General features: G+C 40.6%; 2 protein-coding genes across 2 annotated transcripts; both read left to right on the top strand.

Annotated features, from left to right (window-relative positions):
- The first annotated feature begins 4,003 nt into the window (after nt 1-4,003).
- On the top strand, nt 4,004-5,733 carry LOC137764117 (growth-regulated protein homolog alpha-like). The gene is made up of 4 exons (XM_068542824.1): nt 4,004-4,151; nt 4,247-4,370; nt 4,467-4,550; nt 5,131-5,733. Exons 1-4 carry the CDS (start codon nt 4,061-4,063, stop codon nt 5,144-5,146), a joined length of 315 nt encoding a protein of 104 aa, XP_068398925.1. The 5' UTR covers nt 4,004-4,060; the 3' UTR covers nt 5,147-5,733.
- Nucleotides 5,734-14,092: 8,359 nt separating this feature from the next.
- On the top strand, nt 14,093-16,094 carry LOC137764115 (growth-regulated protein homolog alpha-like). The gene is made up of 4 exons (XM_068542822.1): nt 14,093-14,263; nt 14,359-14,482; nt 14,579-14,662; nt 15,434-16,094. The coding sequence occupies exons 1-4, from the start codon at nt 14,173-14,175 to the stop codon at nt 15,447-15,449; spliced, it is 315 nt and encodes a 104-aa protein (XP_068398923.1). The 5' UTR covers nt 14,093-14,172; the 3' UTR covers nt 15,450-16,094.
- The last annotated feature ends 5,561 nt before the right edge of the window (nt 16,095-21,655 follow it).

Below are 21,655 nucleotides of genomic sequence, written 5' to 3'. Positions count from 1 at the left end.
TCTGAACTCTTTCACTGCGAGTGATGGAATCACAACTCAAACTGGCTGAACAAGAGAAGAGAATCTGTTGCTATATAACAGCGAAAGTCAAAGGATTAGACAGGACAATGCTACACTCAGGTGCTCATGCATCTTCAATAATCTTGTCTGTGCAGGCCAGGTCTGTGCTTTCCTCTGTGGCAGTCTTCTCTCAGGCAAGCTTTCCCCAAGTCATGGCAAGACCTTGGGTTTCCATTTTACCAGTTTAGCAATCCCAGCAAGAAGCAAGAGCACCTCAGTTCCCTTTGTTCCTGCACACCTGGCATTGTCTCATTGGTCAATCTTAACTCATTGGCTCCACTGTGAACCCATATTGGCTTGAGCAAGGGCATAGGTAGGAAGCAGGGAACAGCACTGCCGTAGGGTCACAAGCTCCCCGTCTTCAGCTCAGAATTGAAGTCACCGCACCTTAATCACATGGACTGACAAGGGCAGAGGTGAGGATTTCCAAAGGAAAACCAGGGCTCTGTTTTAAGAACAAGCAAGGCGAATTCCCTGGCGGTCCAGTGATTAGGACTACGCTTTCACTCCCTAGGGTGCCGGTTGGACCCTTGGTCAGTGAACTAAGATACACGCTGTTCCGGCGCGACCAAAAAAAAGAAAAAAAAAAAAAAAAGGGAGGTCGGTGCCAGGCAGGAGACAGATAGAAACATCAAATGTAGTAGCGCTTGCAAGGGGAGGTTAACAACGATGTTCAACTGAGGGCTCTTAGAGGGATGGGAAATCTTGGGATCTGTCAATAGTAGCATGTTCAGTCATCTTCATTTTCTCCCTTCAGTGTAGAACCAGAAACGTTACACACAAACTATAGCTGTTAGGAAATGGGAGGTGTGGCAGTGTCAATGGCAAAGCTCTCAAGGCAAGCTAGGATAAAGCAGAGCCACACCACTCATTCTTGCTGGCCAATTAGCAAGGTCAGTTTTCAGCATGGAACAACGACCCCAGATTTTGCAGGCATAGTACATTGTATTAGTCAGATCTCAAAGATACAATAAAAATTACAGGGTAGAATGGAATTTAGGAAGCTGAGCTCCTATTTTAGAGATGACTTCATTGAGTTAGTGATTGCATTGGTTTATAGCTTGTACCTATAAAAGAGGCATTCAGGACATGTTAACACAAGAAGAAATTTGCTTATCATGATAGACTTCATAACACTGGTGCTCTTAACATTTTCTGAAACTTACTATGGGGCTGTCATGAATTAAATAATGGAAAGAGGTACATTATAAAAGAAAAAAAAAGTCTTTCTTATTCCTTCCTGAAAGCAAATGATTTTAATTTAACAAGTTCTAGGAGTCACATTACAGATAATTCTACAGATAATGAGTTGATTCTTGAAGTATCTCATCATTTTGGCCTCTACTGTAAATAAGCTGAAATTCTACTCCTCCTGGGTGTTTACTCACGTCTTTGGGTTGGGTCTGGGAATCATTACAGCTAATACTTTTCATTGTTTGAGCAGCTAGCTATTAATGCCCAAGGCAGAGAGTCATTTCTTAAATATTTTCCCATAAGTGAATTAGGAAGAATTTTACTCTTATTCCTATTCTATGTGGGAAGTGATTGAAAACAAAATTTCAAACAATGGATTTTAAAAATCTATTCCAAGATTCCCAAAGAATACAGATGCATCCCTCTTACAAAATTTCTAATGCTGAAAATTTTTAAAGATAAATTAACAGATGTTTCTTTGAAAAAAAAAATATTTTTTCTGTTTACATAAGGATTCACTATAGACTGTTGCTGTTCATGTAAGTATCTTAATCAGGTCGGGTGCTATAACAAAATATCATACACTAGGTGACTGAAATAGCAAGCACTTATTTCTCACAGTTCTGGAGGCTGGGAAGTGGGATCAAAGTGTCTGCAGATTCAGTATCTGGTGAGAATCCTCTTCCTGGTTTGCAGATAGTGATAGTTGCCTTCTTGCTGTATCCTCACATTGCAGAGAGAGAGAGAGGATAAGCTCTCCGGGTGTCTTGTCTTATAAAGGCACTAATCCCATCATGAGAACCCCACCCTGACGGCCTCATATAAACTGAATTACCTCCCAAAGGCCCCATCTTCTTGTACCATCACAATGAAATATAGTGCTTCAGCATATGAATTTTGGAGGACCCAAACGTCTAGTCTATAACATTAAGGTTGTAAAACACTTCTATTTTGTTTATTTAATAAATATTTATACAGCATTTAGTATGTGCTACTTTTCTACAAATGTTAACACATTTAATACTCATAACAACTCTGTGAGGCAGGCACTATCATTAGCTCTCTTAAACAGAGGGAAAGCGAGAGCAGAGAGAGATTAAATAATTCCCTGTGGTCCCATGGCCATGTGGCAAGTAAGTGTGCAGCTGAGACTTCAGCCCTGACTGCCTGACAAACTCTCAGCTGTCCCTGAGGTAGACCCACTCCCTCAGCTCCCCAATCCTTCTCACAGCATCCACAGAATATCACACACAGCCCTGAGGTCCTCATCGATCCAGGAGGATCAACTTAAACCATCTGCTGTTTAATCCAAAAGGGATATTGGAACTGATGGTGAAAGTGAGAAGGCCTCAGTTACATAGAATCTGAAATGTAAGTACATTGATAGCTGATACTCAAGAGAGAATCAATCCCAGGAAACAGGCAAATTCAGACAACCTGGAGTGAAATATACTAGTAAGCTAGTGTTTATGTATGTTGAAAACCATATCTGTTTGCTGCTTATATCAATAGTAAAGTCAGGAATCACTAGGTACTAGCTTTCTGATGTTTATGATCTTTTCTGTCCACGGACAAGCCTAGAAAAGGGGAATGGACCTCCTCAGGCCAGCACGGCCCCTTTCAACACCCGAGTAACTGTCATGAGTGAAAACACAGCCTCCTATACAACAAAAAGTGGTGCTCCTGTAATGACTAAATTCCAGAAATTCAAAGAGAGGGCAGATAAGAAATTACAACACTGTATCTTAAAATAAACAGTGAATTAACCTGTTCAATGGCCTACCCCCAGGCCCCTCCTCGGAAAAACAATGGCACTAAGTGTGATTTATTTGAGATCCTAAAACACCGAGAATTTGACAAACGTTCTTACACACAAACTGAGATGACAGATGTAATTTTAAAGAGTGCGTTTATTCCAGGGATCAATAAAATCTACAAAACCCAACTTAAAGAGAAAGAAGAGAGACAGACAAAAAAAGGCTGCCATTCCAGCCTCAACTCTTCCAATCTCCAAAACAGAAGTGTCTTTAGAAGAAGTTAACTCTCGGACTTCCCTGGTGGCACAGTGGTTAAGAATCTGCCTGCGAATGCAGAGACCAAAGGTTTGAGCCCTGGTCCGGGAAGATCTCACATGCCGTGGCGCAACTAAGCCTGTGTGCCACAACTATTGAGCCTGTGCTCTAGAGCCCATGAGCCACAACTACTGAGCCCACATGCCACAACTACTGAAGCCCACGTGCCTAGAGCCCGTGCTCCTCAACGAGAAGCCACCGCAATGAGAAACCCACGCACCGCAACAAAGAGTAGCCCCTGCTCGCCCCAACTAGAGAAAGCCCGTGCACAGCAACCAAGACCCAACATAGCCAAAAAATAAATAAATAAATTTATAAAAAAAAAGAATAAGTTAACTCTCGCCCTAAAGTTGTGGTGCAGTCCCTATATTGGTCTAACCAGTCTGACACTCACCGCCCGCGACCAGGGGTGGCCAGGCGCCCACGGCCGCCCTCGCAGGCGGTAGCCCCGGCGTGGCGGCGACTCACTCCCCTTGCGGGGATTTCGGCGCAGAGACGACACCCCACCCCCTCCCCGAGGGCGCGGATTACGCGGGAGGCCCGCGGGGCCGCGCCTTCCTTCCGGACCCGGGAACGACGCGTGCTTCGGGGAATTTCCCGGGCCCTGGGCTGCCAGCTTCCGCCCCGACCAGGCATAAAAGGGCTTCGCCCGGCTCGGGGAGCCACAGAACCCGCTCCGCCAGTCCTTCAGCCCGCCTTCCCATCGCAGGCAGAGACCCTCCGAGCTGAACCCCATGGCCCGCGCCGCGACCCCCGCCACTGCCCGGCTCCTCCGCGCCGCGCTGCTGTTCCTGCTCCTGGTGGCCGCCGGCCGGCGCGCAGCAGGTGCGACCCGGCGCCCGGCATCCCCAGGGCGGGACGGGGGGCGGGTGGGTGCCCATCCCGGGACAGCCCCCTAACCGAGTCTCTCCTCCCCGCAGGGGCGCCTGTGGTCACCGAACTGCGCTGCCGGTGCCTGCAGACCTTGCAGGGGATTCACTTCAAGAACATCCAGAGCGTGCAGGTGACGCCCCCGGGACCCCAGTGCGGCCAAACGGAAGTCGTGTAAGTGCCGCCGCTGTTGCTGTCACCCCCGCCGTCCCGACGCTCCCACCCCGACCCCCCGCCCGACCTCACGTGGATTCTCCCTTGTCTCTGCAGAGCCACTCTCAAGACTGGTCAGGAAGTTTGTCTCAACCCTGAAGCTCCCATGGTTAAAAAAATCATCAATAAGATGCTAAACAAGTAAGTCATGGACTTTATTCCCACTTGCAACTAGAGCCATTGGTCACAAATACTGGCATCTACCTCCTGAAAATATTATTCGAGAAACCTATGGTTTAGTTGCAGGACTGAAAATCATTATTATTTCCCCATTAAATTCGATCTGCTCTGTGTCAGAAGGGTATTTCCAGAGCCCTCTGTCCTGATCCCCCTCTCCATCCCTATTCAAATGAGTGTGGCTATGTTCCTAAAAGATGAAGTAGATTTAGCCAGGGATGGTAAAATGCTTGTGACCCATTAAGGAACAAACATTGTTTACCTCCATTCCTCAATGGTTTCTACCTGAAATGTGGAACCCCTGGTTTTGGGCAACATGGGCCTCTGAAGCTTAGTAGTGAAGAGCAGGGACTTTTCAGTGAGACCTCCCTGAGGTCAAGTCCAGGATACCTGTGAAAGGTTTTTAACCCCTTTGAGCAGGAACCTTTTCTGAGTGCAGAGCTGGGCCAGGGTCTACATGCAGAAGTCCCTCCAGCCTCAAGGGCCTGAAAGAGAAAAGCAGCTTTCTTCAGCACCTGTAACACTAACCCTTTTCTCATCACAGGGGCAGCACCAACTGACCTAGAGAGAAGTAAGAAGCTCATACGGCATTTCCTGAAGAGTGGTCTCTGCTCTTGTAGGAACTGAAAATGAAGAAGAGAACAGCTGACTTCTGGGGACACCTAGAAAGGACTTGATGTGCTGGACTATTTATTATGAGTTCTATTTATTTATACATGTATTTATTTATTTTTCATAGCTCATATTTTAATATTTTACATGTTAGTATTTAAAGATGTCAATGTGTTTCATCAAACTTAACTCAGTCCTGATAGTTATTTAATATGAGGATGATGGGTTCTAAATGTCTCATTAAACTGATATTTTTTATTGGGAGACCATAAAGTGCCAGGCACTGTGATAGAGGTGGAGGGCGTGGGTGGGAGAGGGGATCCGTGCAATTGGACAGTGAGATCACTGTTAGAATCAGGGAAAGTGTGTGCACATCTATGTTTGTACTTGTTTAAAACAATGTCAGTTATTATTTATTGAAATTATCTCACTTTATGTGGTCAACATTTTTATGTTGAAGCTTCTCTTGGACATTTTATGTCTTGCTTGTAGGGCATAATGCCTTGTTTAATGTTCATTAGGTAGTGTTTCTCTTTGTTTTGGAACAGAGAAGTTAAAACTATTGTTACATTTTTTTAAATGACATGAAAATAAAGGTTTTGCAAAAAAAATAACATGCTTAGATTTTGTTTTATTCATCTTGATCTTTGGTTCCTCCTGGGTGCCCCCCAAAGTATTATACAGTTAGACTTAGGTTGTACCTAACTTTATGCCAGCTTCTGGCTGTTACTTCCCTTACTTTTCTGTTACTCAAAAAAGAGTATTTGGCACTCTACCCTCCCCAACCACCTTGAGAATCTTAGTTTTATATAAAATATTGCTGTTTTCCACACTGACCAATCTGTTATTCAAAACTAGTTCTTCATAAACTGTTGAATTTTTATCAATATTTCAACAAGAGCTCCTATTAAATGGTTTTGGTAAGTGGTTTTTCAAACAATTTTGCAATTCTTTTCCTTTTAATGAAGCTGGGAGCAAAGGATAGAAAAGTGGATTCTTCCTAAGAACTCAAACAATTTGTGCTATTTAACAATAATAATGACCAATGGAGATAAATACATACTGTACAGTAAAATACATGACAAAAATAACAAATGATAGGTAGGGAGATAAATGGATTTAGAATATGATACATCTCTTCAATTGTTAATGTATTAAGGAAAATTATACTGTGGCAAGCATATAGTAATTTTAGGGCAACCATTAAAAAGGAAATGCAAAATTTTGGATTAAAAATCTGAAAAGGGGATAAAATGGAATAAAAGAAAATACCTGAATAATACAAAAGTAGACAAAAATTAAGGAATAAAGGAACAAAACAACAGATGGCACAGGGACAGATGGCTTCCTTTCAGAAGAATGCCTAATAATATAAGTAAAGCCTCTTGAAGGTGGGGTTTAATTCCCCTCCCAACGTGAGTTTGGGCTGGACTTTGTGACTTACCTCCAAAAAAGAGATAAGGAAAAAGGAAAAACAATAACCTTTCAGTGGAGAATCTGGCAGATACACCTTAACCAAGAGCTCAAGGTTATTATGACCGCTTATGTCATGTGAATATCATGTTACCCCTCCCCTATATGATTTGATGAGAAGGGCACTTCATCTCCATGATATTCTCACCCCAAACCCACAACTCCAGTATAATCATGAAAAAAATCATCCTAAAAACCCAAATTGAGGAACATTCTACAAAATAATGAGTATTCTTCAAAACCTTCAAAGTCATGAAAGACAAGACAAGACTGAGAATCTGCCACAGGTCAGAGGAGAAAAAAGAGACATGATGACTAAATGCAATGTGGTGTGCTGGATTGGATCCAGGAATAGAAAAAAGACACTAATGGAAATTGATGAGATTTGAAGGAAGACTGGAGTTTAGTCAACAGGAATGTACCAACGTTAATTTCTTAGTTTTGACAAGTGTACTATAATCATGTAAGATATCAACATTAGGAAATACTGGGCAAAAGGTCCACAGGAACTCCTTGTACTATCTATACAAATATTTTGTAAATCTAAAATTATTCCAAATTGAAAGTTTATTTTTAAAAAGATAGGACAACTAGAATAGCAAGATAGTAGACTTAAATCCAACTATTTTAAGAATTATAGTAAATTTAAATGGAATAAACACTCCAATTAAAAGTCAAAAATTACCAGGCTGTGTAATTAAGACAAAAAAATCTATGTTGCTTAAAAGAGGCACACTTTAGGGCTTCCCTGGTGGCACAGTGGTTAAGAATCCGCCTGCCAATGCAGGGGACACAGGTTCGAGCCCTGGTCCGGGAAGATCCCACATGCCGCGGAGCGGCTAGGCCCGTGAGCCACAACTACTGAGCCTGCGCGTCTGGAGCCTGTGCTCCGCAACGGGAGAGGCCGCGACAGTGAGAGGCCCGCACACCGCAATGAAGAGTGGCCCCCGCTCGCCGCAACTGGAGAAAGCCCTCGCACAGAAACGAAGACCCAGCACAGCCAAAAATAAATAAATAAATTAATTAATTAATTAAAAAAAAAAAAAAAAAAGAATCCTCCCCTCTGGCCAGTTTTAAAAAAAAAAAAAAAAAAAAAGAGGCACACTTTAAATATCAAGACCCAGATTGCTTGAAATGAAAAGAATTGAAAGTATTATATCATGTAAAAACCAACTGAAAGAAACTTGGCATGAATCCATTGATATATTAATTACTTATTAATAATTATTAATTTATTATTAATATAAATTATTGATATATTTGTTAATGATTGATATATTACTTAAGACCAAATTAATACGTTAAGACTTAAGGAAAGAAGTAGTCAGAGACAAAGGAGGCTGATTTAAAATAAAAAGATGGTGGGACTTCTCTGGTGGTCCAGTGGTTAAGACTGTGCTTCCAAAGCAGGGGACGCAGGTTTGATCTCTGGTTGGGGAAGTAAGATCCCACATGCCTTGTGGCATGGCCAAAAATATAAAATAAAAAGGTGGCAATTTTACAAGGGACAAAAATAATTCTAAAATTTTATGAACTTAATAACATATTATCACAATATATAAAGCAAAATGGAGAAACACTAAAAGAAGCAATAGACAAAGCCACAGTCATAGTTTAAAATTCTAACAAACCTCTGTCAATACTTAATAGACAAAGCAGTAAAGAATCAGTAACAGTATAGAAGAGTTAAACAACATGACCAACCAATTTGGCCTGAAGAAAACACATAGGAATGCTTCACCTAACAATTGCATAAATGACATTTGTTTTTCCAACACACAGATAACATTTTCTAAAAGAGAGCATATATGAGCCATAAAGAATGTATCAACAGATTTTTAAATTCTGAAAGGTTACAGAAGATATTCTCTGATCATCAGGATTTTTATGAAGATTGTAACTTCCCTCGCTGAAATATGTAACATATCACTGTACTTGATGTGTGTGCTGTGGTTTATAACTAATTTCTCAACCTCCTAAATTTTGCTTCCACAAACAGGAAGCATCAAAGCAGGGTCATCATGCTGTTTTCATGCCCATCACAGCCAAGTGTGATAAAAAAACATTTCCACAGAGACATTTCCTCATTTCCTATATCTATTTCTTGACATATTCTTTAGTAATTTTGGCATTTCTGTTTTTCTTTGGCTTATACTATATGTAATGTAATTTAATTACTTCTGTAAAAGTTTAAAAAACAATCCTAAGAAAATGGAAATACAAAGCTTATATTGAAATTTATTCTTTAGAAGCCTTGGAATTATGCCCAAATCTAATATATTAGTTCGTATTCAGAGCTAGTTGAAATGAATTTAAATAATCATAGACTTTGAAACCACCAGGCTGTCTTTACTATAGGAACAGAAGGTAAGACTAGCTCTACTGCAGAAGAAAGTATGCGTGAAGAAGAACTTCATATTTCAGCTTTACCCACTACATGTCTTTTGCAAAACTGACCACAGTCTCTTGTATATTGTGTGTGCTTCCTAAATGTCTTTTGATTTAATATTTTTGACGTCAAACAAATAGACTGTCAGATATTTCTTCAGCTAAGATGGGTTTACTTGAGATTAGCAGAGAACTGCAATTTGGGGATCTGTAACCACGGCAAGCTGCGTGCAAGTCCCCACGTGGCAAAAGAAGAACACTTCTGTAGATAGGAGAAGGAAGTTGGGGGCTATGGTAAACAAAGAGTCCGTGGATTGTCATTGATCATGTCCTTGCCAGGAAAGGAGTCTTTCTTCTTCCTCTTGGGCTCTGCTCTTGTCCCAGGGTGTGAGAGCTCCCCCTTCTGGTCTCTCAACTCTATTTAACTGAGGTTTCTGCTTATTACTTTTTTACAGTATCTACCACCCCTCATTTTCCGCACACTCCGTGAAGCTTTAGGTTACCCTAGCCTTTCTCCCTCCCCGTGGTAGATAGCTGATAAAGGTCATGGTGTAGTCCGTGCAAGAGGGCTATGGAAATACCTTGAGGTGCATGTAGAGACTTCCCAATGGAGGCAACACCCACACTGGGTCTTGATGGACAAGCAGGATCCTATGGGCACATGGCCTCCAGTGTCTGAGCCCTCCCACCTGCTCCTGCCGCAGTCTCTCGCCTCTCCTTGCTGGCAGAGTCAGTTCCGGCTGCACGCGCCGCTTGCTCTCCCAGTATTCCCATGCTCTTTTTAATAGCCATGCCTTTGCCCATTTGGCCCTCTCCTGGAATGTTTTCCACCCCTCAGTGTTCCCCCTCTACCTGGAAAACTCCTTATCCTTAAGACTAACGTGAGTGAGCACTGCTTTCAGGAAAACTGTCTGACATCTCTCATAAAGCCACTCTATATAAGAGTTGCACTGGGGGTCCCTCCTCACTCCTAATACCTTGGGGATGGTTTGCCATGGTGTTTACCAAGCTTCCCTAAAAGTTTTGTATCTGTTGGGACTCCCCTGGCAGTCCAGTGGTTAGGACTCTGCACTTCCACCGCAGGGGGCACGGATTCAATCCCTGGCCGGGGGAACTAAGCTGCGGGGCAAAAAAAAAAAAAAAAAAAAAAATTATATTTGTACATTCACTTCCCTTATTGCATTGAGAATTAGAGGGCGGCAGATTCTTCTATTCCTCTTTATATCCCCAGCACCAAACTTCATTCCCACCTTATAAATGCTGAAAAAATTCTCATTGAAAATGCTGAAACAAATGGAGAAAGAAAGACATTAAATGTGAGTTGAAACACCCTCCTAGGTGTGAGATAAGATAACCAGCATCAGTGGAGTCAGTAACAAAAACCTAACTCAAATGAGCTTAATGAAGAGAAGCATTTGACCTATGAAACTAAAAGATTGATGAGTAGATGCGATAAAGCTTGGTGTTGCAGTTCAAAAATTCTCTTCAGTAACAGTCTCTCCCACCGGAAAACCAAGGTTTTGTAACCAGGAGCAGGAAGAAGGGGCTCAAGGCAGGCAGAAGTGACACGTGCACTAGAGACTGGACCAGGTGGATGACACTGACATTGGATGAAACGCTCTGGACTGAAGAAGTGGATGGATCCAGGGATTTAATGCTTCCAACATCTTCCTTCTTCTCCCCTCGGAGCCAGACTCATTCTACTCAAAGTAGTAATTGTGACAAAATAGGGTTAGCAGTTGTAGGCACAACTTCCCAAGGCCAGCGTGGGGAGAGCAAGACGGTACTGCCCATTCCTGCTGCTCCGTCATCTCGGGATACAGCAGCAACCCTGGATTTTAAAGGCAGATTATATACTGTCAATCAAATCTGCAAGATGCGGTAAATACGGTAGCTCAAAATAAAATTTAGCAACCTATGTTTTTATTTTAGGGTTGGCTCTATATTTTTAAAATTGGTGATTGTATTAGTTGAAAGTTTGGGCATATACATCTGCCATTCAGCTTATAAAACGAGTAGTTAGGGAAGATACTTGTTAAAACAAGAAAGAACTGGATTATTTTAGTAGCTTTCAGAACACTATTGCTTTTTATTTTTTTAATTTTTAAATTTTGTTTTGTTTTGGCCACACCCTGCTGCTTGTGGGATCTTAATTCCCCAACCAGAGATCAAACCCGCGCCCTTGGCAGTGAAAGTGCGGAAAGTGTGTAACAGTCAATTAACACATATTTTGTATATGTATTATATACTGTATTCTTAAAATAAAGTAAGCTACAGTAAAGAAAATATTACTAGGAAAATCGTAATGAAGAGAAAATACATTTACATTATTGTACTGTATTTATTGATACTGTAAGATTAAGTCGTCTGTTTATAAGATGAATCATCTGTCAGTACCTCCATCAATATTGTCTTATTTAATACAAAACACTATAGATGTTATATGTATTACTAACATGATTCATCAAAAATGAAAGATAATGTAAAAAAGAAATTCATATTTATTTCAGATATAATAATTAATTCACTGATAATGAAGAAGCAATATGATTGCTTTGTGGTAGCCTAGTGTAATTGTTACAACTGCTTCACAGTAGCCTAGCCTATACACTAATGAATGAACCATTATAACAATCTTACGGCCTACAGTATTACAGTCATATTCATAACATAGTATTAGAAATATTGTTAAATTAAAAAAAAAAATTTACCTGTGATGATAGCCTTATACACGGTTTCCCCAATTACGAAAGAGAAAGACATACTGTATGGTAATGCAATGAAGGTAATGTAACGAAAGCAAAGTTATAAAACAGGAAGAAAACTAACACATTAACTTTATATTAAATATCACTCACCTTATGCCTATGTAAGAGCAGACTAACATGTACATATGTTCTATACATTCTTGACATACCAAACTTTTTCTTAATTTTTTTGACATTTCTCGGCTACACGGTTAGCCTGCAAGTCTTTTTCAAATTGTCACAAATCTCCAAAAATGTTTCCAATATATTTATGGAAAAAAATCCGCATATAAGTGGACCTGTGCAGTTCAAGCCCATGTTGTTCAAGCGTCAACTGTATCTCCAATTAGGAATCCCAGAAAAATAAAAAATAACAATAATATCTAAACAAATTCTCAATTATTGTTGAGTTACTCATATTTTATAAACTTTAGATCATCTTTCATTCCCTACTCTTTAAAAAAAATTTTTTTTAATTTCCTGTCCTTTTTCTCAGGACTGTGCAGACTATTACTGACAAAAAATAAATGTAAAGACAAATCTTTATTTATAATCTAGTCATTCATATTCTTTTCTAATAATCAAGATGGGACATCTTTACTTTTATTCACACTTCGTAGTTGAAACTACTAAAACTAGAATTATAAAATTACCCAGCAATTAAACTAGACGACACAAAAAAATTCCTTCTAAGTCTTCTCTTAAGAAAAACAAAAACAAATAAACAACCTTTTATATTGGAGGAGTTTTTGTTTTGTTTTGTTTTTTTCAATAATTCTTTTCTCTTTGTACAAAGATTTTATCCCCAGGTTAGTTTCAGCTTAGTAATACAGAAAAAGCAATTTCTATTTTATTTATTTAAAAATTATTTATAGCATTTAATACGTACCGGTGTGTTCAAATGCTAACGTACTTACTCATCATAACAACCTGCTGAAGAAGATACTACCCTTAATCCCCATTTTACAGATGAGAAACTGAGGCACAGACAGGTTAAATGTCATGCACCAGGCAGTCTGGAGCAGAGTTCTGCTCTGTGCCTCTACCCACCCCTGGAGCAGCCCCTCCCTGCTCTTGCTTGCCACTGGGTATCCCCACACCTCTCACAGATCTGCATCCAGAATCACACCTAAACCATCTGAAACCTACCTAAGTATAATCCAACAAAGGACATTAAAACTAAGGGTGCGAAATAAACTACACAATAATAAAGTCTCCAGTTAACAGGTTGAAGTGTCTTATTAGAAATTAGAAAAAAAAATAAAATATGACAGCAATTACTTCTCTAGAGGGAAATCAAATCGCTGGAAGCAGAAAAGTCCATATCACATGGAAATGAAATGAGATTTGTGATCATGAAACAAGCAAATGGTATTAAATTCACGATCTAGCTCTTAGATACTTCACAGGAACACATGTTTTTTGGTGCTTCGATGAGCAAAGCGTGCTGCTCACACTCGGCATCCCCTCCTGATTCCTGTGACCTATTTTGTTCTTGGATAAAACTAGAAACTGTGTACCTGTGAGCCCAACACAGCTTTCCCTCCCTGCAACAGCTCCAAATGACCACCCGCTCCTTATTTCATGGATTAATCAACACCGTCTACACAAAAAAAGGTGGTATATCATGGATTTACTCGAGCTCTGGAAGTTCCAGAATTTCATAGGGGAAAGCAGCTTTGTAGCATTGTGACACTTTGTTCTAATTTAAACACTGAATTAAACTTTTGATCCTGGTCATCCCCTCATCACTGCGGGATGATATGACACCAAGTATGATTGATTTGTGCTTGCAAAATACCAGGAAATAAGGGAACATTCTTACGCATAATTTGAGATGACGTGTTTTAACAGAGTGTATTTATGCAGACGTAAATAAAATCATCAAGCCCCAAGATACGTATGCGTAACACATGAAAAATCAGTTCTTACTTTAAAATGTATATCTCAGAAATAACTTAAAAAAAAAGAAAAAAGAAAAAGAAAAATCAGTTCTCTCTGCCTCCCTCCTCCCTCGCCTTAATTCCCTCAGTCTTAACTACCGTTCGTCACGATGCCTGTGCTCCTCTAAGATGTGACACCACCTCCTGCAAGGCGACTCACTCCCCTTGCAGGGATTTCGGCGCAGAGACGACACCCCACCCCCTCCCCGAGGGCGCGGATTACGCGGGAGGCACGAGGGGCCGCTCCTTCCTTCCGGACCGGGAACTACACGTGCGTCGGGGAATTTCCCTGGTCCTGGGCTGCCGGCTCCTGTCCGATCGGGATAAAAGGGCTTCGCCCGGCTCGGGGAGCCACAGAGCCCGCTCCGCCAGCCCTCCAGCGCGCCTTCCCGCCGCACGCAGCGACCCTCCGAGCTGAACCCCATGGCCCGCGCCGCGACCCCCGCCACTGCCCGGCTCCTCCGCGCCGCGCTGCTGTTCCTGCTCCTGGTGGCCGCCGGCCGGCGCGCAGCAGGTGCGACCCGGCGCCCGGCATCCCCAGGGCGGGACGGGGGGCGGGTGGGTGCCCATCCCGGGACAGCCCCCTAACCGAGTCTCTCCTCCCCGCAGGGGCGCCTGTGGTCACCGAACTGCGCTGCCGGTGCCTGCAGACCTTGCAGGGGATTCACTTCAAGAACATCCAGAGCGTGCAGGTGACGCCCCCGGGACCCCACTGCGGCCAAACGGAAGTCGTGTAAGTGCCGCCGCTGTTGCTGTCACCCCCGCCGTCCCGACGCTCCCACCCCGACCCCCCGCCCGACCTCACGTGGATTCTCCCTTGTCTCTGCAGAGCCACTCTCAAGACTGGTCAGGAAGTTTGTCTCAACCCTGAAGCTCCCATGGTTAAAAAAATCATCAATAAGATGCTAAACAAGTAAGTTACGGTTTTTATTCACACGTGTGACTAGACTCAGGCATCTGCCTCCTTTTTTTTTTTTTTTTAATCAGAGAAACCCACGGTTTAGCTGCAGGAGTGAAAGTCATTATAATTTCACCATTAAATTTGCTGTTAAGGTCATTAATCTGCTCTGGTGTCAGAAGGATATTTCAAGTGCCTTCCATCCTCATCCGCCTCTCATGAGTGTGGGTAAACGTATGTTCCTAAAAGATGAAGTAGATTTAGCCAACGATGCGAAAAAGCTTCCTGCCCATTAAGGAACAGGTATTGTTTACCTCAGTCTCTCATGGGCTTCAGCCCTGAGAATAGAACCCTTGGTTTTGGACAATATGGGCCTCTGAGGCTTAGTGGTGAAGAGCAGGGAATTTGCAGTGAGACCAACCCCTTCCACCCCAATGCGAGTCTAGATTCCACCCTTTGTATTCCTATAACCCCAGGGAAAGTACTTAATCTCTTTAAGTCTCAATAACATGGGGAAAATAATAATAGCTACTTCATGGAGTTTGCTATGAGGCTTAAGTGATGTCATGCATGTACTTTTTTCAGCCCAATGTGGCATTATGTTGTGGCTTTTTGAAGATAATGATAAGATTGTGACCACAGGCTCCTTATTTCTAATTAAACAGCATCTAAGAGCCTGGCATTTTCTGCCACACAGGGTAGCAGTGGTTTAGGTAGCAACCACTTGGTGCAGGGCTGTGAGGTCAACGTTTTCGGTCCTACTAACTACCCATTTTCTCATCACAGGGACAGTGCCAACTGATCTAGAGAGCTGGAGAGAGCTTACTGGCTACTACTGCAGGCTTAGTGGAATCAAAGTGAAAGAAGAGAAACAAATGGCTCCTGGGGCCACCTGGCCTGTGTCTAATGTTTTTGCCTGTTTCTTATGAGAGCTCTTCTATTTACTTACATATGTATTTATTTATTTATTTATTTATTTTTCAAAGCCTGTATATTACTATTCTATCTAATATTTAAAGGTATGAATGTGTTTGGCAATTCTCTGTACTGTTAATTTAAAAGGTCATTTTTACATTAAATCAAAGTTAGTTCAGTGCTGACTATTATTTATTTGAAGGTGATGTGTTTTAAATGTTTTTCATTCATAAAAGTATTGTGGTTTATTTTTGGCTGGGTACCACACTGTACCATCCACCGTGAAAAAGCTGGAGACAATAGCGGGGGATCCAAACACGTAGATCACTGTTAAGGTAGGGGAATGTATGTGTACATTTACATTGTGTACTGATGAGAAGATCGTCAGTTGCTGACGATCTATTTATGGAAATAGTTTCACCATCTGTGGTCAACATTTCTGATGCTGAAACTTTAAAAATGACAATGTTCTAAATATCCCTTGGACATTTTATGTCTTCCTTGTTAGGCATAATGCCTTGTTTCATGTTAATTATGCAGTATTTTTCTCTGCCTTGGAATAGAGAAGTTTAAATATTTATTGATGTATTTTTATAAATAACATGAAAATAAAGCCCTTTACAAATATTTCTTGCTTAGGTTTCTTTTGTACTTCTTGACCTTTTTTTTCCCCTCCTGCGTACCCAGCACTTGGATTTTCTATTGCTGCTGTAACAAATGATTACAAATTCAGTAATTTAAAAGCATACGAACTTATTCTCTCACAGTTCTGGAAGTCAGAAGACCAAAATTAGTTCCACTGGACTAAGGTCAAGGTGTCCGCAGGGCTGTCTCCTTCTGGACGCCCTAGGAGGTCCTTCTGGAGGCAATGGAGAAGCCATTGCCTTTATCCTTTTAGCTTCTGGAGGGCATCTGTATATCATAGCTCATGGCCATCTTCCTGTGTCTTCAAAGCCATCAACATAGCAAAGCCATCAACCTAACCTCTTCAGATCTCTTTCTAGGGCAGCAAATTTTGTTCCTACCCCAACAAATGTGTCTCTTTGTTGATTATTTTTAATAAACAGAAGATTCAAGAAGTTTTTCTTGTAACCTCCCTCTTAACTGCCTAAAAGAATTTAGATAAAGGACCTGCTCCTAGAATAGAGGTATACCAGAGATATCTATAAACAATGTGAGCCAGGGGTGGTGAGGGAAACTCTTTAAGCAGGGCCTAAAAATCAGTCTACTTTGTGCCCCATTGTCTCTGCCTGGCCCAGCAAATATTGTTTACCAAACATTTGCTTTTCCATCTCCAGGTAAATTGCTTTCCTCCCCTTTGAAGTCCCATTACCATTACCCCCAACATCCTCTCTTGTCTTCAGCTGAAGGTGGTATTTAAGGTGAGGGCTTTGGCTGTTTTGGTGAAGTATTCAGTTTTCCTGGGTCTCTCCCATGTTGACATGCTATTAAACTTTTGTTTGACTTTCTCCTGTTAATCTATCTCACGTCAATTTAATTATTAGAGCAGCCAGAAGAATTTAGAAGGGCAGAGGAAAATTTCTTCCTCCCTGACATTTTCTTTCTGTCCGTCTGCTCTGTCACATTATCTTCTGTCTGATTCTGACTCTTCCTACATCCTTTTTATAGGCATCTTTGTGATTATATCAGGCCACCCAGGATAATACAAGATCATCTTTCCATTGCAAGATCCTTAATTTAATCCCATCTGCAAAGTTGCTTTAACAATGTAAGGTAACATATTCACAGGTTCTGCGGATTAGGACAAGGATATCTTTGGGGAGTTATTATTCAGCCTTCTGAATTCAGGGTGCTTGAATTTCAGTGTTAAAAGTATTTTTGATTTGTTTAATAAAATATATTGATACATATTATAGGAGGGGTGTTGGAGATTGTGGGAGAAACTAGAATGGTATCAGCACTGGCTAATGTTCAATAAATGCAACTACTGTTAATGTCTATAAGTTAAGGAGAAGCAGATGTAGGTATTTTCTCCAGGCTGCTACTGGAAAGCTTCAGAGTGAACCAAAATATAGTTATCATATATCTGGAGAGAAGATGTGAATAACTGGAAGAGCAGGAGGAAATTCTGGGTCTACATGTATCATTGGTCTTCTGGCTTGCTCTCACAGATATCAACACATATCCTAGAGCAAGCAGACACGGCAAGAGTGGGTATCCCATTAAATTGTCTGGGAGAGTTTGGAGTACAGGGCAGCCCTCCACTGGGAACATCAAGGTAGGAAGTGGAGGATAGGGGTGTTTGAGAGGATGGTCAAAGATTGATGAGCTCCGGAAAGAAATGTTCGCTGCATGAGCGTATCAGTCTTAGAACAGTATGACACGGTAGGACCATATAACCTTGAGAAGCCACCAGGAAACAGTAATGGCAGCACTGCCTGAGGTTTCCTGGGCAAAGAAGCCAGAGCAGAAGAAGAGGAATGATGGGTGATCCCACTCACTGATTATGGCTACTTATTTGAGAGTTCTCTTGAGATATCCTCAGGAGACCTTCAAAAATTGACAGGATGTGAGAGACAGGAGAGAAAGAGCTTTTGTAATAGCAAGATGGGACAATGTTTTCTATGCTGCAACAGGAAAATTAGAAGGTAAGGGTCTTGTTTTATTTTAGGTTTCCCATAAAGCAGTCGGAGGTAAAGGCCCTTGTGCTAGTGCCTTGTTAAGTCCACCAGCTCACATTTGGGACTAATCTTCACCTGTGTGTGTGGGACCCCATGGAAACATTTTATCTTCTGCTTTCAGAGTGATAGCAGCAGGGGACTTGAATTGTGCCTTTTATTTTTAGCAGTCCCGTGAAAAGAAAATGAGATGGTCTGGGCAATTGTGAACAGATGAAGTGGGCCTGCACCCGTAGCAGTGGGTTAGAGCTCAGAGAAATCTGCTCAATGGGCCACAAAACCTGCAAGGAGTGCATAGAACCACGCAGCCAGTGCCCTCATAGAGCTGCCTAAACACAGAACAAGAGAGAGAACCAAGGCTTTTGAACGTTAGCCCAGTTCACACACCTTCAAAGGCCTGTGGTTTGACCTCTGACCCTAGCATTGTCTGGAACCAGTTGTGGGACCACCTTTTCCCTCTGCTTCTGAAGCTTCTTCTCAGACCCTCACTATGAGCCACCGCAGGGTGGACCAAAAGAAAGTTATGGGCATTGTGGCCAAACACACTTGAAAGAAAAAAAATTATCTTCCTCTTTTTGTGACCTTGCCAAATTACTTACCTTCTCTGAGTTTCAATTTCCTCATCCATAAAATAAGAACAAGCCTTGTAACATCGTTGTAAGCTTTCAAGAATATACACCAAAAGCATGCAGAGTAGTACTGGCATAAAGCAATACTCAACTAATGGTTGTTATTTTTAGTACAGTATATGGTATCTGTGTCAGGATAAACCATTATTTTTGAGGAGAGAAATACAGGACACAGTTCAAGTTGGAGTATTTAATGTGACTTACAAATTTATACATACAGCCCTCAGAGCAGCTGGAAGATCATGGTATTATAACAGATTATCTTAGAAACCTGAGAATTTGATCATCTTCGAATATTAAGAATTTAGAAATTACTGCAAATTAAATATGCTATCAATCTGGCATTGAGTCAAAGCTCTCAAATTACAGACCCATATTTGAAAGTGCAGCTCCCTGAAGACCTAAACACAATTGCTTTGACAAATTCCATAATAACTAATTTAAATTCCATTAAATCCTAAACTGTAATTCCAAGTTAGTAGCTGCTCCTTTATTTTGATTCTTCAAACATTTTAATCTTATGTTTGTATATGTATTTCTTTATTATCATCGTTGGCCACAAACACTGATAATACATAGTTTGATCACCTCCACTTGGAACATAGAGAATTGAGACTCAAGGAATTTAAGGTTGTGCCTGAATAGGGTTTCTGATTCATTGTGGAAGCTTTTTGCCTGGCATGAAGGCCAAGAACCCATCAATCAGTTGAATGTTACAAAGTCATTCAATATTCTTGCAGGTGGAACTTAATTCCTAATACGCCATTCCCTGTCACAAGGCTGTGCCTCTTGGAGCAAGATTCTGTCTACAATGTTTATCAGTGCTTTCTCCGTATGCTGAGCTTTTATTCATCTTTATAGACACAATTCAACGATTTCTCCCCTGGTGAAGGCAAATGAGATATTCTATTGAGGTCATGTGTAAAGTGGCAGTGTATCAATAATTATATTAATTATTCATAGTTAAATGGTTTGACTTATTGATGCAGAAAAAATGTGTTAAATAGGATATAACCAAGGCCATTTAATAGAACAGTTAACAGAACTTGAGCTCATAATTCACTGTTAGTAATTCAGTTTTTGGAGCTTTGAACCTTAGCATACTCTTGACAGCACAAGAATTATTAATTTATCAATAGATGACAGATTTAATTAAGACTTTAAATATGATCATGCACACAGACATAAAAGGCAAAGACACATTAAAACATTTTAATTTTATGCTTTGTACAAACATGGTTTTTAAAAAGATGCACAGATTTTCTCATGACAATATTCTTTAAATCATCACTAAACGAAAACGGCATTGGATCCTTCAAAGTAGCATAGTTCCACCTCCAGGAAATAACAAGGCAAAAAGTTCATATCTCTTTTAACAAATCTACTATATTCTGAACTCCCCATCCCTCCCAAATAAAATAAACTGGAAAAATAAATTTCACTTCCTTATTGGCTTGTAACTGACAAATACCCCTTTGATAAGCTTCTCCTTTCATTCTTCAACAAGGAGAGAGAAAGCAATACAACTTAATCTCAAGACCGTGGTGCATAAAGAACACTATGGTGTTAAGTCCACCAAGGTCTGAAATCAGAGGTGTCTACTGTGATCGCATAAACATTTTTATCTTTTCCTTTTATCCACTGGAAAGTTTCGCAAAAGAGAAACTAGATCTAAAGAGATTTTTCTTTTGGCTTTCAGCAAAACAAAAACTGTGACATATCTAAAATTAAACTAGACGTACATGCAGGTTGTTATGTCAAAGAAATCCATGTAGAGGCAGAACAAAATCTGTTAATTACCTCGACATACTGACTACAATGGTCTGTACTTCTCTTATAAGGGGTGATAGCAGTAATATTACTGCAAATCAATCTACGATGTTTATTTTAATGTTGGTTAGCAAATGGAGTTACTACATTCAACTATCTCACATCTAATTATCACATTAATAAATTTTCATTGAGTGAAAATATTTTCTGCTTATATTGGTTATCGTGATGACAATATAAAGGCCTAAGGAATGGATTTTTGATCTATTCTGCCTAACACAGTCCCATAGTAGCTGCTCAATAATGCAATGTTTATTATGATATCGGCAAATGATTGTTTTTTTTTAATTTCTCCTTAATTATTTCTATCAATGTTGAATTGTTAATCCAATATTGTGGCCTGCTACATTGATTTAAAATATTAAACCAAGAGTTAGGAAGCATGACTGCCTTTATCTTCACTCAGAGTTTTGCTATACTTATCTCACATAGCTAATGCCTATGAAAGCCAAGTTGCAATGTCATATATTGACATTCAGGAATTTCTCCTGAAGTTGTTGAACATGTCCAGTTAATACCTGAAGCTTCTTGCTGTAGCTGAAAAGAAATCATGTAAGTAGGAATCATGAGGGGGAAAATAAGAACCTCTGAGAGTGGGATTTTCAGAGCTGAAATGCTTACAAAATGAGCTAGACTGAGAATATAGGCGATCAAAGCTTTGGGCATTATCCATATAAGGTGCAGGAAGAAACTGCTCAGTCTTTAAGGTCCCATTCTAGAAATTGCCATGTACCTTCTCCAAAAAACCCCAAATATCCAACATGGGAACATGAGTAAGTTATGAACTGGGGTGTGTAGATTTAATTTTGAAAGGGAAGAATATCCTCATTAAGCAAAGATACATGGTTAGTAGTAAGGATACATGGATAATTCTAGATAATTTGGAAGTGCCTTACATACTTGGACATTCAAAAGATGCAGTATGACTTAACAGGTTTTAAAAGTTTTTTTTAATTGTACAATATATTGTAGATATAAAAGATTGTATAAAAACA

Source organism: Eschrichtius robustus, chromosome 4 (genome assembly GCF_028021215.1).
Source record: "Eschrichtius robustus isolate mEscRob2 chromosome 4, mEscRob2.pri, whole genome shotgun sequence".
Lineage (NCBI taxonomy): Eukaryota > Metazoa > Chordata > Mammalia > Artiodactyla > Eschrichtiidae > Eschrichtius > Eschrichtius robustus.
The sequence above is the reverse complement of the archived record's forward strand: the minus strand, read 5'-3'. Positions and strand labels throughout refer to the sequence as shown.

Coding starts and splice junctions, on each gene's coding strand:
- LOC137764117 (XM_068542824.1), top strand. CDS start 4,061: ATGGCCCGCGCCGCGACCCCCGCCACTGCCCGGCTCCTCCGCGCCGCG. Junction 4,152..4,246: donor CGCCGGCCGGCGCGCAGCAG/GTGCGACCCGGC, acceptor TCCTCCCCGCAG/GGGCGCCTGTGGTCACCGAA. Junction 4,371..4,466: donor TGCGGCCAAACGGAAGTCGT/GTAAGTGCCGCC, acceptor TTGTCTCTGCAG/AGCCACTCTCAAGACTGGTC.
- LOC137764115 (XM_068542822.1), top strand. CDS start 14,173: ATGGCCCGCGCCGCGACCCCCGCCACTGCCCGGCTCCTCCGCGCCGCG. Junction 14,264..14,358: donor CGCCGGCCGGCGCGCAGCAG/GTGCGACCCGGC, acceptor TCCTCCCCGCAG/GGGCGCCTGTGGTCACCGAA. Junction 14,483..14,578: donor TGCGGCCAAACGGAAGTCGT/GTAAGTGCCGCC, acceptor TTGTCTCTGCAG/AGCCACTCTCAAGACTGGTC.